General features: G+C 35.8%; 1 protein-coding gene across 1 annotated transcript in view; it reads right to left on the bottom strand.

Annotated features, from left to right (window-relative positions):
* Positions 1-2,142: 2,142 nt before the first annotated feature.
* Positions 2,143-19,700, bottom strand: part of LOC139690010 (aminopeptidase N-like) — a 39,777-nt gene continuing 22,219 nt past the window's right edge. Inside the window, exons 14-15 of the mRNA XM_071587189.1 lie at positions 4,587-4,603; positions 2,143-2,451 (exon numbers count right to left, since the gene is read on the bottom strand). Coding sequence (XP_071443290.1) covers positions 2,143-2,451; positions 4,587-4,603 — 326 coding nt within the window. The remainder of the gene's footprint in view (positions 2,452-4,586; positions 4,604-19,700) is intronic.

Raw genomic sequence — 19,700 nt, 5'->3', positions numbered from 1 at the left:
TACATTCTTCCATTTCCATCGTTTGTCTGTTTTTCTAATGATCTCATCCATAATCCATTCCTATAGTTTGGTTACCTATAGTTTCTTTTTCAGTTTTCAATATCCCTTGTTTGATATATTCCCATTTTTCCTCTATAGTACCTAGCTATCTTTCCCCAATAATTATTTTTTCTGCAACCTGCTGATAGTTCTTCCTTATCGATCAGGTTAATGTTTCCACATTCTTTTTCCATAACCCCCTTACCTGTTCTGTCCTTTTGAATCGAATGCTACACTTCATATTTACTAAATTATGATCATAGTCCACATATGCTCTGAGGAAACTGCGAATCAATCATATCTGTGCATAACCATAATATAGTCTAGCTGATATATTTATTTGCCATTTTTCATGTATACCTATGCCTTTTGTGGTGTCTAAACCTTCTGTATTGGTGATAATAAATTCCTGTTTCCTGCGGAACTCAATTGCTTTCTCCCCAAAAATTTTGTAAAAAAAATGTATTTATTTTTCAACATAATCTCCTTTCAGCTCTATAAACTTTTCCCAGCGATTTTCAATAAGTTCAATTCCCTTTTTATCATAAGAACTGTCTTGATCCTCAAAATAGCCATTAACTACTGATGTCACTTCTCCACTGTTGGAAAATTTTTGACCATCGAGCCATTTTTTCAATTTTGTGAACAGAAAATAATCCAAGGGGGCTAAATCTGGTGAATAGGGTGCATGAGGAAGCAATTCAAACTTTAATTCATGAATTTTGGCCATTGAAATAACAGATTTGTGAGCAAGTGTACTGTCTTGATGAAACAACACTTTCTTCTTTGCCAAATGCAGGCGCTTTTGCTTGATTTCTAAGCTCAAACATGGCAATAAGTTAGTGGAATACTCGCTGTAGATAGTTTTTTCTTTTCCAGATAGTCAATGAAAATTATCCCACTCGCATCCCAAAAAACCAACCCCATTACCTTGCCTGCAGATGAAATGGTCATGGCCTTCTTTGGAAATGGTTCTCCCTTCCATTGTTTTGATTGTTCTTTTGTCTATGGTGTGAAGTAATGGACCCATGTTTCATCCTTGGTTATGAAATGGCACAAAAATTCTTCTTTTTTGCTGTGCAACTTTGCTAAACACTCAATTGAAACATCTTTATGACACTGGTTTTGCTCAAGTGTGAGCAAACGTGGCACCCATCTTGCACTCAGCACACTCATGTCCAAATTTTCAGTTAATATTTGATGTACCGCACTTTTTGAAATGGCTTTTATAATGCCTGTTAGCTCGTGTACTTTCAGTCGATGATCATTCAGTATCACTTTGTAGATTTTCCTCACCATTCCTGAAGTATTCACCTCATTTGGTCGGCCAGTGCGATGCCCGTTGTGACAGCTCGTGCCGCCTTGTTTAAACTCTGCTACCCAATATGTTATTTTGTAAATGAAGGAGCAGACTCACCCAAAGTAGAATCCAGTTCAGCTTTTATAGTGGTTGGGCTGAGGCCTTTCAAATAAAAGTATTGTGTCACATAACAATGACCAATTTTCTCTATGTTCACAAATTCACTGATAATTTTCACTGCCAAACAAATACTAAACAATGTAGCATCTTCAAACTTGAAACATATGCTTTATAGATTGCATAATTTCTAATACAGTGATATTTTGAAACAACTACTGCCATCTCTAGGTCAGGCCGAGCACTTCTGGGCCTTCCTATGTACCTAAGTATTTTATTCTTTAAGTATTGTACTCTTTTAAGTATCCATTTTTATACCTTGCTGTCTCTTTTCTCTAGTGCTGCTTTATATTTAATTCAGAACGTGTATCCTCATCCTTACTGCAATCTAAGTTTTTTATGTTTTTATATAGTAAATGCAAAATGTTGATTAATATGGAGGAAATAATACAGGGAACAATTCAGAATATCAATGTCACAAACCTTTAATTTGCTCAAAAATGTTACAATTGTAAGTTAGTACAGGCATATACTATGGATAGACATGGCAATAAATGTAATGATTAATCATGTCATGGTTTATCCAGATTAACAATTACAGGTGCAAATTGCTTCCTCCTTTTATTTAAATCATCACTTATCATCAAATCAGATTACTTTGAAGTCAACAGCTGGACTACAACAAATCACTGTCCTCCTCCACCACTGGCTTTAAGGCTCCGAGTGTATGCAGATGATGTGGGCAAGGAGCAAATGTGAGGGAGCCCTTGGATGCAGCAGCAGGGAGGGGAGTGCAAGGCCCACAGATGCACTTGGAAGGCAGCCGTCTCCTTCCCACCGCCAGTACTCGGCTCTCCACTGCCACCCTCAGGTGATGTCGTGCCTATGGTCGCCGCCCAGAAATTGGCTGTGCTCAGAGATGTGCACACTCCATAATGACTCTCGTCCCTCTCTTGGTCATCCATAGAAGGGCATAGCTCTTTCCATAAAAATTTCTATTGAACAAGATCCAATGAAGTAAATGCAATGAAACTTAATGATCACTGTTATTTCATGCTTGAAATTATATGCATAACCTATTCATGATTAATTACGTATTGTTTTTTATTTCAGTCTGTATGTTAAAAAATGTTTTTAAAAGAAAGCAGAGGATGAAATAAATACATAAATAAACTCTAAACCAGTGCTGCATTATTTTTTTAGTAATACCTTGGAAGTGTCTACTGAGAAACTTTTGTTGATATGCTTCCAAGAACTTGGTAGGTTGGCTACAGTTAAAGGATGAGTGATTTAAATTAAGTCCAAGCCCTCACTTAGTTAATGTTTCAAGAATAGGTTATTTCTAGTCCAAACCCTCACTTAGTGAAATAACCCATTCTTGAAACCTTAACTAAGTGAGGGTTAGGACTTAATTGAAATCACTCATCCTGTATCTATAGGCAACCCCCAAAACTACCTACCAAGTTCTTGGAAGCACTTAAATAAGCATGTTGGTCATCAGAATTATGAAATACACATGGACTTTGAATGACCTTGAAAAAATCAAGAAAAAATTGGCATAGCCTCCCCTTAAGACAGTAGGGGAGAACCTTCGGGGCCCATTCACCTTGGGCATGTCACAGAGTGGGTTACCAAGCCCACCCACCTCCCTTAGACCCCAGGCCATGTGCTTGATTCTTGACTTGCAACTACTGCACTCTGGTAATTATTTTTAAACCTTCTCCTTATGGACTTATTAATTAATAAACCCAATCCAAACTCACTCTATTGCATAGGAAATTATTTTTTCCAACAAACCATCATATAAAATTTTATAAATGATTTAATGTAATAAAGATTTAATGAAGAAATGGTGATTTTTATCCACCGCTGTAAACTGACCATAAGGCTCATCTGGACTTAGAAAATGTTTGCTATTTCTGATTCCCTGGATGCCACCATTAGATGATATAAGAGTCTGGAGTCTTCTGGACTCATCCCAATTTTGCATTTCTAATCCCAATCATCCTCTGCACTTAGTATTCTCTTCCTTCAGCCAACAATATTGGAACATTACTGCAATACATACTCCTACCCCTGGACTTAAAATTATTTTGCAGTTTCCTTCTTAGAACTTTGATTCCTCTGTTTCTACACACTCCCTTAAAACTTGCTGTATCTATTTTCAGGAATCAGGTTTTTGCCTTTCTTTCTTCTGCCCTTATGGACTTTGCATTTTAACCTCCCTCTATTCTAAAACATGGAACTAAGTTTACCTTTTTCCACTATGAACTTTTAATTATATTTCCATTTGGCTGCTATTGCTATCTTTTAAAATATTTTTGTTCTATTAAAATTATAATTTCTTTGATTCAATTTCTGAGCTACTGAACATAACTTAGGCAGTATCCGAATTAGAATCTGCTCAACCATTTTATAAAATTTATCTTTCCCTCAGGACTTACTATTTTTGTCCCCCTTTCTTTCATAATAAATACTAGTTCAACTGATTTCATTATTTATCACAAACATTGAATTTATTACTCATCTGCTACAAACTTTGTCATTTTTCCATTGATTTTTAAGTTTTTGAGTAATTTGGCCTGTGTATTGCCTCTTCTGCAATAGAATTAAAAAATATACAATAGAAAGAAATGGAAGAACAAAGTTAAATAATAAATCAATAAATAATAGGTAACAAATAGCACAAAAGAAGCTTTGTGGAAGATGCAGTATGAAGGTATGGAAAGGTTACAGCAGGACTATGAAATTGGTGCAGGAAGGTTAAAATACTGTCAGCGAGCAAGAAGGGAGAATCTGTGTCAACCAAGAAGTCGGGGAAACTAAGTTGGACCAAATGATCCAAGAGAGATGGAAAGAATATAAAGAACAAGTGTATCATTAATAACTTCAGTCAGCAGGCTAGACAGAGAGAGAATGTGACTTAGATGGAAGATAGTTTCGGTCCAGGCTTACTCAAAGGAGAGATAGGGCATTTATGGCACTGAAATCAAATTAGGCCATGGGGGTAGACAATATTCTTGCAGAGTTTTCATGGACTAATTTGTAGCATTTATGAGGAAGGAATCCGGCCAGAAGACTATCATTGTTAGTTCCTATTCCAAAAGAGAAAACCACACCCAAAACTTACCTTAACCAGTATATTACCTTTAATAATAGAAGTTATATTCAATACAGTAGATCAGCAATGGCAGGCTAGAATTAAACTTACCTACTCTCTGCCTTATACATGAATACTGCCAATTCATGAATATTAACTGAATACTTATTTACATGTGAAATATACACTACTGGTTTCAGGTTGAATCACAGGTGTTACCAAAAGCAAGTTTTTATATAATTGTTTATTTAAAAAATTATTTAACAGTGCCGGTACAAAATTATACCCATACATTTTCACAATAAACTACACTACTGGCACAGCAAAATGCAGGACAAACAAAGCAAAACATACAGAGAAAGCAGTTGACCACTCAACTTTAACAATGACAAAGTAACCAATACTTTTCCCATGCTTAAGGAAAAATGACAATTTGACCAAACCTTGGTTAGTAAACATTGAAGCAGAACTGTGTCAATGGGATTCTACAAATGGGGGAACAATAATCGACCCAAGCAGGGAAATCATTCATAGAAAGTGCCAAAAATGAGCAAGATGATAAAATTTAGTAAAACTAACTTATTGCAAATTATATTTTTCCATTTAGCAATGGCAATGGCTTTTCAAGACAAAATATTGGAGCACATACCTACATGCACCCATTTGTAGCACTACCTCTCGCACAAAAAGATTTCAAGAAAAAATCTGTGGTTGTTATAAATTTGGGAGAATATAGTTTTTATTGAATTGCATAAGCTGTTTTGCAAGCACATAATTAATACCTAAAATTTATAGATGAGGACAAGGGTATGCTGGCTATCAGGTTGTCCTTCAGATAGATGAGTCACCACTGCAACTCTGTTTTAGAACGATGGGATGTAGGTCCATTTCTATGCTGGCAATGATGTGTTAAAACTAGGGTGTTTCATGTGCCACTTAAGTCTGGTGATCTTTTACACTTTTAGGACAAATAAAATCCTCATGGCCTAATGTATATTGAGTTGTGCAGATCTCGCAGTAATTCCTTGATATTGAATTATTCACATCAATATATTTTATTAGCATCATGAAATACAAACTTCAAACATCTACCTTAGTTTTGGGCGACTCAAAAATTTAACACTTGTTGAAGTTGGAAAATCAATAATTAAATAGAACAAAATAAAAATTTTAAGGCAAAATTTGCATGTAAAAATCATTTGCCTTCACTGGCATTTAACGTGGAACCTTTGATGTCTGGTTGAGTGCTTTAGCCAGTTAAGCTACTGAAGCATCCTCTTTCATTCCAAAAATCCCAAATGCATATTAGCAGACAACTCTGTTCAAAGTTACTATCGCGGCATCTCCTGCAGTTCTTTGAATTAAAAGTTTGAGATTCCACATTAAGTGAAAGAGGATTGCAATTGAATGCATTAAAAATACATAATTACTGAGGCTGACCTCATGATATATGCAGAGTTGCTGTACTAATTTTTATGCCAGTGAACTCACTGTTTGGCCTTCAATTACTGGTTGTGTACAGGAGACCATAAGGTTTTCCCAAAATTTTAGGATAAATATCCTTGCTTCCAGGGAAGTGAAAATACCTTCCAAAGTTAAAACTGCACTTCAGTCAAATTAAAGAGGTTTGGAGGACTTTTTTCACACTTTTCCAAATCCAGGAAACAAAAGGCTTCAGTTTACAGGGTTTTACAACCCTTTGATAAATATGGCTATACCACAATATCTGTTTGACAAACATGTCACCAGCAGTATGAAGACCTCAACTTAACACCGAGCTGCAGAGTTGATTAAAAACTGGAAGTATGGGGTAGAAGAGCATTCTGAAGGATAGAACAAAATAGGAATTAACAGCAAGAGTCCAGGAATGTCACATTAGAATAGAAAATGTCATCACTAAAGGCTGTTGACATAGGTAAGATGAAGTACCGAATGAGAAAAAGAAAATTTTACATGATACCGAGGAATATGAATTGTCTGAAATGGATAAGATTTCTAATTTTAAGTCGTGCAAAAGATTTCAAGTGGAACATGGACTAAGAAGTTTCCCCACATATGGTTTATGTTTCTACTTCTTGGAAAACTGAATCATTTGAATGTGGAATGTTACAGAAATGATGGGGTCTAAATATTTTAAAAATTACTTGATACTAGTTTTGGTGGCAAGATATGTATATAGAGTTAATACAGATTATTCAAAGTCATAAATATAGATATTCAACAAAAAGATATTTAACTGTCACAGAGCTACCCCAGATTGGAGAGGAATAGGATTAGTCCAGAAATGCATTGAGGCATCATTATCAGGGTAATCAGAACTTGAAATGTATGATTCATTGAAAACACATGTGTTGGCAAATGAAATAATTTCAAAATGAATGTGTACTTAGTGTATCATTAAATATGCCACTATGAGCCTAGCGTCTTATATATTGATCTAGGTTTGCATAAAACATTGGTCAGGGTTATGTTGATAAGACTGCCCCTATGGAAAAGGTTGAACCAATGATAGCACCACGTAAATATGTGAAATTAAGAAAATTGCTGAGGGATTATTTTTTAGGAAAACCTTTTTTAAGCTCTTCATAATTAAGTCTTCATAATTATCCATGGAAAAAAAGATGTGATTATAATAGAATTCAAAAAATCTTTTAATTTGAGATCAAGAATTAGTGAAGAATGCTAAGACAACGAAAGGTGCTGACAATGGAAATTGCCATTATTAGGCAATCTAAAAACAGGATCTGGTGAGAAAGTGATTAGGAAGGAATAAGCATTTAAGAACAAAGACTTATGAGATAAAAAGGTAAGAATTGAGGTGTATGTTTACACCCATGAGGGTTAACCATTTTCACTGAGCTGAAAAGCAAAAATATTTCGAATTCACAGTTGGGTAATATTTGATGAAGCACAAATGGAAACTAATTTTCTGACAAAATGAATGAATGCAAATATTACAGCAGCATCAGGTTAGTTTGCTTCCGTCAACCAGTTCTTTGGACTTGCACTTTCTCATTCAGTGGCCATTAGAAGAGGGATGAAAGGGGAGGGAGGACTACATACAACCCAACTTGCCCCACTATGCCAAACAATTGTTTAAGGAAGGCCATTACTTCAGTTATTTTTACAACACAACAAACCATGGGGGAAAAAATGAACATATTTGATGTCAGATATTCTCTAAATTTGTCTTTAGAGTACATACCTCTTCCCCCCCTATTTCTTCTTCTTGATATCTTCCTGCCCTACCATTTCTCAATCAACCCTTAGAACTATATCCTCGCAGCTTAGCAGTCCCCATATATCCAAGTAACTACCCTTCTATGTATTGTAAAATATCTCATTTGAACTAGTAAATGAAAGTCTATGCTGTAATGAATGATGTTAAAATTATTTACATTATTTTAGTATAAAATGCCAATTCCTGCAAACTACAAAGTTTATCAGTGAAATGTCGCATGTTATGTTTTGGTAAATTCTGGCATTCTGGCATGTACACACATTGGGTAAATTTAAATTTTTCTATGGTAGCAAAAATGGTAGTATATTTAAGTGAACTCCTCCCAACATTGTGAAGAAGTGAAACTTGGGTGAGAAAGAATATGCATAAATACATTGACGGAAGGTTTGAATACTAGGATGGATGGACGGACATATTGACAAAGGTTTGAAATAACAGATTTATGAAAGATTATAGGGTAAATTGCAAGTTTATAGCAAAGTTTGAATGAAATGTGCATCACTGTTTTGACAAGGTCAAGATAATGAGATTCTAATTAATCAACAAATATATGATAAAAGTATACTTCACACTTTCAGGCTTCACTTCCTGGAGTTGTTTGATGCCCTTATTAAATGAGTTTGTAATTTTCCACAGACTTTATTTCACAGTATAACGTGTTTCACCAATTTACAGAATCATCAGGTGATCTGATCACCTCATGATACCACTGGTCAGTGAAACACGTTGTACTGTGAAATAAAGTCTGTGGAAAATTACAAACTCATTTAATATGGACATATGAGGAATGAATGAACTGCTTTAGAGTTTCAAAGGAAGGATTACAATTTCCATATACTTGAATAGCATATCCCAACAATGCCAACGAAACAAATTGGAATTTAAGCATTTAAAAACAACAGTTTAAAATTGTGCTATTAAGTTATCCGAAGAACTTTAAATTTTCTATTTGATTATATTGATAGTTTTCTTCACTTAATTAAATTATGTTGGGAGGTTATCAATTTTATCAACCACTAAAATTGTAAAAAACCTTTGACAAGACTAGTGGAAAGCATCAGAAGAATTGAGCTAATGGCAATGTGAATTTCATGGGGGAATGAATACAAGGCGAACAATGTATGCACATCGGTTTTCTGGTAAATCAAGTTTTTGGGCTTGATGGTTCATATCAATACTGATACAGTGGTGCTTCAACAATTAAGTCCATATTTTATCACAATTAAAATTCACTTAAAACAAATTAAGTATTTCATTTCCTATTGAAGCCTTTCATAGTTTGTGTTTAATAGCATGATGAAAAAATACTTCAGAATTAATTCATTCCAGTAGAATTACCAATTGTTTGTACATAAATTAAAGGAGGTGTGTGAGAAATCCAGAGATAGGTAAGAAAATTATGAATGAACAAGATTAGATAGTTGGGTTGTCAATAACCAATGATTGTAAATTGGGGGGAAGAGGAGTGAGATTAAGGAGGTGTAAAGATTACATAGGGAAAAATTGTATCTAATGATTTCAAAATCACTTACTATGGAATACAGATAATGAGCACCTGTTGGACCAGGTCGATATTATTCAATGCTACCACACATCAGCGTAGCATGATATAATGGACAGTCTTAGTGATAGGGATTTGGTGCAATGGAATGTGAGTGACAAAGGCACTTGGGGAAGGATCAAAGGAAAATGTGTGGAAAGATGAAGGAAGCTGCACTGCCATTTTGATGACAAGGCTAACTTCATCAGGCAAACAATAATTACAGAATCATTACAGAAAAAATGCACTAGAGATTGCAATAAAGACAGAAGGAGAAAAGATTTGAGGTAGAAATTGGGATGGAGGGTGGGTTAAATCCAAGGGGTAATTAAAAGTGGGGAGGAAAGAGAGACTAAGTTCCAATTCTGAATTCTAACTATTATCCAAGTCACTGATTTAAATCTATTCACAGGTGCCTAAGTGGTAGTTCGGGGGAATCTAAAACAGATGAAAGACTGTAGGAGCAGTTCTTTGAATTAATTTGTAATCCCTAGTTTTCTAGTCACTTTTCCATTTACTGTTCCTATAGTTTTGTAATGAACTTTCAGTATCCTTATCTTTATGTTTATCTTCTTCCTACTAAACTCAATCTTCCTGCCCTCGCCCTAATTTTTCCACTGCATCCCAGTGGTCCTTTCTCATCCTGATTAATGTGTATCGATTCCATTTCTTCAATCTTCAGAAACTTACTTGGCACTTCATTAGCTTTATTACATGAATGTGATATGGCTAATGCTACAGTTCATTAGACACACTGCACTTCATATACTTTACAGAAAAACATTGGATATAATATTTTAATCTGTGGGACTTTTCTGCCTCTCCCTGACTGCTAGCTGCATGCATTACTTCCACTTTTTTTTCAGATCAAACACATTTTGAGAAAAAAATTGTAAATGGAAGCTAATGGATTTAATAGCTCATGCCCAAGTGTCTCCATGAACCTTGAATGAAAAGGATTTTTGTATTAGATGTGCATATACATTGTTTATTTCCATGCCAATGAGTGGCAGAGAAAAATATCTTAAATCAATAAATGTTTATATATTAATTTATTCATATTAGAAATGGCACCAAGTTAAATATCAGTATACATCATTAATTCTACACCAACTGCAACATTTTGAATAGTATTAATAAATTTTCAAGATCAGCAATTAGATAATGTACCAGTTTCCTGGGTCCGATGATAGTAGCAGAAGGGTAAATTATTGAGCTTAGATTTTTAAAGTGGCAAAGCAAGGCATAATATGAAGGAATTAAATACCCACACTACATCTTTTTCTCTTACCTAAGGCCCATTCTCTATGCAAGTGGCTCCAGTACCTAGAACAGAATATTCAGTTGTTAATGATTTTCTTTTAAGTCATGGTATCCTACTTTCATGCAGATATAATTTGAACCATCACATTCATTTAAGTTAGAGTAAGACAAAATATTCTACCAACATACTATAAACTCAACTCTTAGTAGTAGTAGTAGTAGTAGTTTTGAGGGGAGGCGACCGACAGCTGAGGTCATTTGCGCCATAGGGGATGGATAGGAAAGGATGAAGGGTGGAGAGAAACCCGGCGTCGGCATTAGCCTACTCTTTACGAAAGGCGCCAAGGGGTCCGCGGCTTAACGTCCCATCCGACGGACGGCGTACTCACTCAAAGTGCCCTCCACAAAGCACCTCAAGCAGGGATCGAGATACCTCTGAAAAATATTCAACACCGCCGGGATTTGAACCCGGGCCCTCTGGGTGGGAAGCCAGTACGCTAGCCCCCGCACCATCTCGATCCCCCTCAACTCTTAGTTAAAGACCCTAAGGTTAGGAACTTTGATATATTCTTCTTGATTTTGATGTTTGTCACATAAGCTTCCACTAACCTTATTTTACAAACACCAAAAATCAAGAAAAATAAATCAAAGTTCCTAACCTTAGTGCCCATTTACTCTATTTTTAAAGGTTTCCACAACATTTCAATCAAAGTATTCAGATATCACCCTAAGTAATCCTCATTCAGAAAAAATCTTATCTGGAAATCAATTGAAAATTACCTTTCCATTCACCCAAACAAAAAAATAATCCAACACCAGAAAGTTAAGGCCACCCAGTGAAGGTAGGAACATGTTTAGAGCATAGCCATTGAATGCCAAGACTAGAAATGTGGATGGAAAACATGCCGAATAAGTAAAGCCCTAATGCCATGCCTGGCTTCATGAGAGGGTTCATCACAGATCAGTCTATTTCTACCATACACTTGAAGCTTATTGGATCATTTCCAAGCAACAATCATTTTCAATCAATCCAAACTATTTCAGCCTTCTTTAAATGCAATTCAAAAGGTAATAAATACCTTTGAACAAAGTATTTAGCGTCAAACAGGTGAATTCTTCACAAGCCAGAACTAAAAAAGAAAGGATTATTTTTGGCTCATTTAATTTCTAAGTCCTCATTTCTATTCTATTCACTCCATTATTACAGGTAGTCTAACATTTAAGGTAGGATACATGTATACATTTAGCTGGACATAAACTAGCAAAGTTACCTTGCTTTGCACACACTACCAAAACGCAACCTGACACCCGGCACTACAATAAGCCCATCTTCAAGTCTGCATACTCCCTCCCTGCTTTCATTTCATCCAACATGCTTATCCTATTTCTTTCTCATTCCTATTCATATTTCCTTCATTACCATAGTTTCCTCTACTACCACAGCCTTCAACATTCCACCACCAGTCAAAATACTCTGCATCTACATTTCCTGCCTCCTCTGGTTTCTTCCAAAAAACCATCCTTCCTCCACTATGTCTAGATCTTTATTTGTTTTACTTTCCCTCCATCTTAACTATTACATCTTTCATAACCACATCTCAAAACCCTCCAATCAATGTCTATCATTTATTGCAATTACAATTTTTCTACTCCATGCAAAGCCATGCTCCATATCAAAGATTACACGCACTTTCTTAATATCTTTACTCAACAATCCTGACATCAATTCCTCCTTATTAAAGCTTCTTTGCCTAATGTAATTCTTCTTCTTCTTCTTCTTACCTCCCTACCCCTTAGACCATCATATTCCAAAACACCACTGAGATAGCTTAACTATTCTACCTTCTCTAGTTTTTGTGTCTTATTTTAATGTTTAACTTAATCTTTCTCTAATTGAAAACAAAATCCTTTGTTTAGTTTACATTGATTCTCATCCCGTATCTACTATACTGATTACCCGATGCATTCAGCAATGCTTGCAACCCCATTGGCTGTCTGGCTAACTACAGCTTGATCATCCTCAAACTTAATTGAAGTTATGATTTCCCCACCCTCCCATATCTGGTTTTCTCATGTCTCTAGCCATTTCATTAAAATAAATGCTGAAAAGTTTGGGTGATATTGGACCCATCTACCATACACTTGAACAGTTGGGGACAGGCCGAGGATAAGTTGCCCATACCTCCAATATTCTCTTATCTCCCGCAATACAATCATTTATTCCATCCAATTGTATATTGAACCACTTCTCAAAATTCATGAAACAAATACTCAGCGAAAGTACTAAATTTCATTTTTCCATCATTCATTAGAGCTATGGTGCCACACACACCTCTCCTTTCCTAAATACAAACTGATTATCCCCAGGGTAAATTTGCTGCAATCTCCATTGCCTAGTAGATAAAAATTAGTACCTGACAGGGAGGTTAGGCAGGGCTGTCTGCTATCATCATGTTCTCCAATTTCATACACAGAGGAAATAATAAAAGAGATATAGAAAAAGCTGGAAATAGGAATTAAAGTAGATGGGAAATTAATTAAATTAGAGTGATAGAATTTGAAAGGGTAAAAATCATTTGCCAACGTAATGCGCATTACCAGATGGCTCTATTAAAAGTTACTATCATGGCTGCTTCTACAGTTTCTTCAAATCATAAAATTAGATTTGCGAAAGGTGAAACTTTAGTTTGCCAGTTGTCCATTACTGAGCACATGAGAATTGCAGTTCGATATGTATAGGTTGACAATAAATGTAAACCAGAAATTAATGAGGTTTGAGAAAAATGAAGCCCACGTTAAAAAAAATTAGATGGCATAAACAAAGCAGGTGGAAGAGTTGACAGTTTTTTTTCATCGTTTGGTGTGGGTTGTTCACCATGCTCAGTGATTGACCTTTTGCTTACCACTGGTCAGTACCCAACCTTATCCATACACAAAACTAGCAATTTGTTTATTTAGCTGTCGATAGGCATAAACTATTAAGACCATCAATTATGACTGCAATAATTCTTTTCTGCTTTCTTTCTTTTTCATTCTCATACTCTCTCACAATATATACATTAAAAAAGACATCATAGACACTACTACAAAATCCATTTGAGAAGGATAAAAACTAACAAAATTTTATGCTGACAAATTTCTATTACAAAAGCAAAAAAGAATTCCCAACAAAAAGGCACAAACCTCTCACTGAATCATCCATGGACACATCAGCAACTCAAGTTGACATTCTTGCACCCGCCCCAAGTCCTTAGTCATGAGGTTTCAGTTAAGAGTGCTCTTGATATCACCAAATAAGCACCGGTTGTAATAAAAACAATAACCGGAACCAATACTCTAGTATTGCTGAACCACAGATGCTATTCTGGGAGTTGATCAATCCCTTCGATGATACAAGAGGACATTTGAATATTGATACAAGCCTCGTATTAGAAAAAGTAAGATTTCTTATTTTTGGATAATATCGCCAAAATAAATTTATAAAAATGTAAGTAATTAAGTGGTAGCCTCAATATGTATGCAGCTACATGCAACTATTTTCTCAGTATGTGCACTTCTTGTTTAAACATGGTGAACAACTTAGCAGCAGGTGCATCGACAGAAAGCTGAATGTTGCATTTTACCCGGCAATTTTATAGGAATTTCAGATAATCTAGTACACATTAGTAATTCCTGCTATACTGCCAGAAATAACTGATTTCTGTCATGAAAATTGACTGTAAACACTTCATCTTTTCATGCAAATTAGGTGAAAAATGCACAAACCAATTCATTATACAGACATTTGAATGAAATTCACTAGTAATAATCAACAAATAATTTTAAATACATAAAAAGAATACTTCCTAATACATTAATTCAATTATGGTCTTCATTAAATGTCAACTCATAGCTTGATTTTAAGAAAGTTCATTCCATCACATAGAAAATTCTGCTTGAAGAGGATCATTTGATATCTACAAAAAAAGAATTTTATAACTACCTTCAACTTTTTCTTCAAATCTTTATTTTTTAATAAAAATTTCTTTGTGAATTCAGGATGACTAGGCATGAATATCCTTGTCAAACAGAATACCAAAGTCCATTTGGTAAAACCCTGGTGGATGAATCTCAACATTGAAACAAACCCGAAGATATCAAGGATTTTGAAAGTGAAGGTGCTTTTGAACTGTGCGAAACCTTTAAGTGGAAGAAAAATAACTCAAATCCTTAATTAAATAGATTTTCAAATGCATGGCTCCTTCCCCTCCTCACCACTCAACAAGCATATTCATTTTAAAAAATCATTGGCACCTCCATCAATTTTTTATGGCCTTTCATCCCCATGACAAAGTCCTCAGGGATTATGGCATACAAAAGCCATATTGATCCACACAACCTCAAAATTCCCTCCCAAACCTTTCCCCAGTGGCTAAGTATGTTTTCATGCAATCAACTGGAATTAGTAGTTCATTTGATTGTTCACCTCACATTGGACGGTATCTTTTCCTTGGTTATTTTTGCTTGAACAATAATGCTCAGATAATTATTTCTAATTTGCTGATTTATAATTATTGATGCTACATATGTTAAAGATATTAAAGGAAAATTACCAAAACCCTGCAGATATATTTTCCTGGCATACTCCCAAAACCCTTTACAATCTTTAGTGTCCTTGAAATACACCATCAGGTAGATTCACAGGGATCATGTTGATACACTGAAAGGAAGCCAAGGAATTTGATCCAAAATCTTTGAATACCGCAGGACACTGAAGTTGCATTCATGAGGATTATTTGCATTTCTTTTATGTCATTAATAGCAAAAACTAACAACTACTGCGCCTAACTGAATATCAGCTTTGCGTATATAATGATAATTAATCTCAATTTCCAAGACCTTGCGTACAGTTTTTCTGGATTTTTGCTTTCATTGCTCTACGATTGAATCCACAAAGAAATGAAATGGGTAATCTAGCATTTTCTTAAATCAAGGCAAGTTCGCGACCTTCCATTAAATCCAGATACTGACCTATGAATTGTGCCTCAATCCAATCAATCTATTTCTTCTTTGTCGTAGGGTTCTCCAAATGGTCCTATCCTCTTCTATACACTTCCTCGTTCCCTACTTCATCTGCCCATTTCATCTTCAGCATTCTCCTCCAGCATATAGCCGAGCTATACCGAGATATATAGCGCTTTAATAAATTATGATCACGAAATTTCACTAGTTTCGAAAAAACTACTGAAACAAAGACAAAACTAGAATATAAAAAGAAAACTCATCTAATGATGCATTTAATCAATTTATCGGATTGAGGAATCAAATGCCAATACAGAAGACGCTGAACGCTGGGAAATCAAATTAACATTTTCGGCGTTACATTTTTGCCTAAGGAAACTATAGCTGGTAGTTACGGTACACACTATTAGCAAAACCCATTCATGCAATTCATCATTGCGTACAAATACGACATGGACGACGCCCGGAGCGAGATATCTAATTGATACGGTGATCCTAATGGTATTTAAGCTAGCGCAGATAAGGTATTTTGATGGACATCCTATTTTAAATGCTAGCACTTTAAAATATACACCAATTATGAGTACAAATATTTATATTGTGACCTGAAATATATGACAAACCTCCTTGAGACCCCCTCTTGCTTCAGTCTACACCAGACATCTGCTGCTGCAAATGAGTAGGACGCAGATACTCTTCCAATTTAGTCAACCAACTTCAACGAAGGTTGAACGTTGAATGAACCTCATGAGCAAGAGAATCAGTGGCCCGCCCATTTTTCGGCCTTATTCCAGGCCATCTGCGAGAGGGTTTCCCAGCTAAGAGAAGCCGACAGACCACAACCGCCCTAAATACTAAAGAGGTGGGGGAGGGGTAGCGTAGTCCACGGTCGAGGCTGTCACTGAGGAGGAGGAAAACAATTCATCAGTTAGTCACATTTCCACCCTGGAAATATTGCTGGCGCGCCATTGAAATATCCCTAGTTTATCGAAATTAATGGGCTTTTAGCATAAAAATAATTGTTCGAAGATAGTGAATAACCATTTTGGTAAGCAGCAAATGTTTAAGCTATTTAGCATTTCACCAGAAAATATGTACGCCGATCTGTTGAGTGAATCAATGTGCATTTTTGGAATATGAACTTATCTGAGTGGAGGTTGAATATTTACGACATGGTGGCTGTGAACTGAAGCGGTTCATCTTCGGGATAACTGGACGTGGATAATAAATCCTTGACCAACGAATACACGATTAATACTTCTTGCGGGTAGGAGTGCACCAGAGACTAAGAATCCAATGCTATTTATCAATAAATATCAATTTATCAGTAAATATCAACAATAAATTGTATCAAATAGCAAATTTCTGAAATACTAATTTGAGGGCAGATGAACGTTCGATATGAACTCTTCGATAAAATATTTTCGTTTTAATAACGCGAAAATTGTCTCCGTATTCCTTACCTACTTTCTTCGTTGTTTACGGTTTCTAATCCATGATACGGAATGGTCTCCAAATCTTTTTCCGCGTATCATCTAGTTTTGTATTTCATTGGCAACACACGAAATAAATAGAGATAGTGGTTTCGTTTGATACGTTTTGAAAGAGGACATTCCGGATTAACTGGGTATATTTTTTTATTTGTTTCACTCTCTGTAACAATTAATCGTTTCCGCCTGAAAATGATTAAGAATTTCCTGATTTCCTAAGAATACGCTAACATGTAACAAAATACTTATTGGGCAGTTTGGCTCATTTTACTTTTGAAGTTTTTCAAAATATACGAAGCAAATATTTTTTTTACTTTTCGTATTTCGCAGCAAAAAAAAATTAACATGACATTTCGCCTCGTTTGCCTATTTCATTCTTCAAAGAGGCATAAAAAGTTAAGCGAACGAGTACATTAAATTCCTTCCCTGGAGTATCGTAACGGATCATCTTGGATGACCGGATTGCGTGCAAATAAAATAGGAACTCCCAGTGATGGACAACTTCTCCGTTCTCACTTGTGCTCTGGCACGAAAATCATATTTGTTATTCAATTGAAATACTAGTAATGTCTCAGAAAAGAAATACTTAGTTGTTCCACATATATTTTATTAAACACGACCCGGGTTTCGACTTACAAAGTCATCATCAGGTAAATTACAGTAGATATGTGCGGGATGTGTGTAAATAAAGTACATGAGATATGTGTAAAATATATGTGGAATGACTAAATATTTCTTTACTGAAGTGAATCGCTTCCACAAAGTGATGCCTGAAACCATTCTATTCATTAGTAATGTCAATTGACTCGTGTGACTTTATATGCAAATTAACTGGTTTATTAGGAGTCAATACTCTAGTGTCTTATTTCAGTCAGGATTACTTATTACAGTAAATATCACAGAGCATGTATGAAGTGAATGGCAACGAAGGTCGTATGAATATTATGGGACGAGTCAACCCCAGCCATACTCTTATAAATGGGCAAAGGATGGGTGAGTGAAATTAGAGAGGAAGAGAAAAAAAAATAATAAATCACTCAAATTAAATAAAATTAAATGCTATAGGGGGGTTCAAAACAGAGACCAAAATATAATTGAAAAAATGCTCTGGCTAAGATGAACTAGATAGCATTGACCTTCGCCCTTATCAAGCACTCACCAGTCAGGAGCTCATGAGAGAATTATCTCTGCGTCAGCAGCCCACCGATCACACGCAATAAAAAAAAGGAATGCAAATTAATCATGCACTCTCTAGCTTGGATATATTATACAGCATTGATCCTGGCTAGTCCCAAGCACTCACACCCAATCAGGGCTTGCGAGAGACTTCTCTCTGCACCTGGGGCCCACCAATCACACGTAATAAAATAAAAATGATAAATGCAAATTAATATCGCACTATCCATTATTAAAATAGAAAGAAAGACTCGTACTTTTCCACAGATTTTATTATACGGTACTTTTATTTTATTGTACGGTACGGGTTATTATTGTACCGTATAATAAAATCTGTGGAAAAGTACGAGTCTTTCTTTCTATTTTAATAATGGATATCAATTACTTCCACGAAGTGAAGCCTGAAACAATAGAATATAATATCGCACTCTTTATCTTGGATGTACTAAATAGCATTGATTATTTTATTACATGCGAATATCTGACTGGAGAGCAATAGATGGGGTCCAGGGATAGGAATAATAAATCTTTTAATAAAGGTCTTAAATAAGAAACCAATAAAAATTGGTTTCTCATTTAAGCTTTTGGCTGCGAAATGTTTGAGGATCTGCCTGGAAAGGAGTTCATTACTTTTCGGAAAAAAGATGGTTTCTCGGAAGTGCTGAAGATGAGTGTTTGGAGGGCACTGGATTAGTAGTGACCGTGGCTGGAAATTTGAAATGAGCAGTAGGTATGAAGGTGAGGGCAGAAAACCGGTGAGTCGTAGGGACCGCCTCCATTTCTTCCCCCTTGACAGATAGGAAGGAGAATTTCCGGCGGTTTCTGCTTGCCTTAAGTCTACGTGGTTGTCAGTACAACGAATTTCCCCACGGGTGAAGACCAGGTGATGGCAAAGAAAGGGGAGGGTAATGTGGGTAATATGTATGACATTGTGATCCTCATATAAAATTTACAAACTCCTTGCCTTTGCCGACTCACCTTTGTCCCACTTGCGATTTTCAGTCACGCTGATTCGTAGACTCTTCAGTATTCCTCATTGATGGATCTTCTGTTTGTTCAAGATGGAACCGTGAGTGGTTTCTGTCCATAACTTTTTTTCAGAAGCAATGGCCCAGGATGTAAGAATTAGCCAAAGTTGGCACAGTGCCACCCGAATGGACCTACACCCTAATTGCTTCCCATCCTAGAGATTAGGAGGATGTCTTTCGTTGGCGACTGCCTTCCCCTAAGCTTGCTGGATGTTGGCAGCATGAAATTCACCCCAGACGAAATCCAGCACAAGGCATAGTAGGAGGTAGTTTGGTTACTTTGTGAGAAAGTTACATTCTCAAGCTTTACGCCTAAAGAGTCTGCTAGCCCCTTGACTTTTTTTTCAAGTTAATTCATTTCTGATTAAAAGAATACAAATAATTTGTTAGCTCCACATTAAAATC

The sequence above is a fragment of the Hetaerina americana genome, unplaced genomic scaffold (genome assembly GCF_022747635.1).
Source record: "Hetaerina americana unplaced genomic scaffold, ioHetAmer1.1.p SCAF_3, whole genome shotgun sequence".
NCBI classification, from domain to species: domain Eukaryota; kingdom Metazoa; phylum Arthropoda; class Insecta; order Odonata; family Calopterygidae; genus Hetaerina; species Hetaerina americana.
The sequence above is the reverse complement of the archived record's forward strand: the minus strand, read 5'-3'. Positions and strand labels throughout refer to the sequence as shown.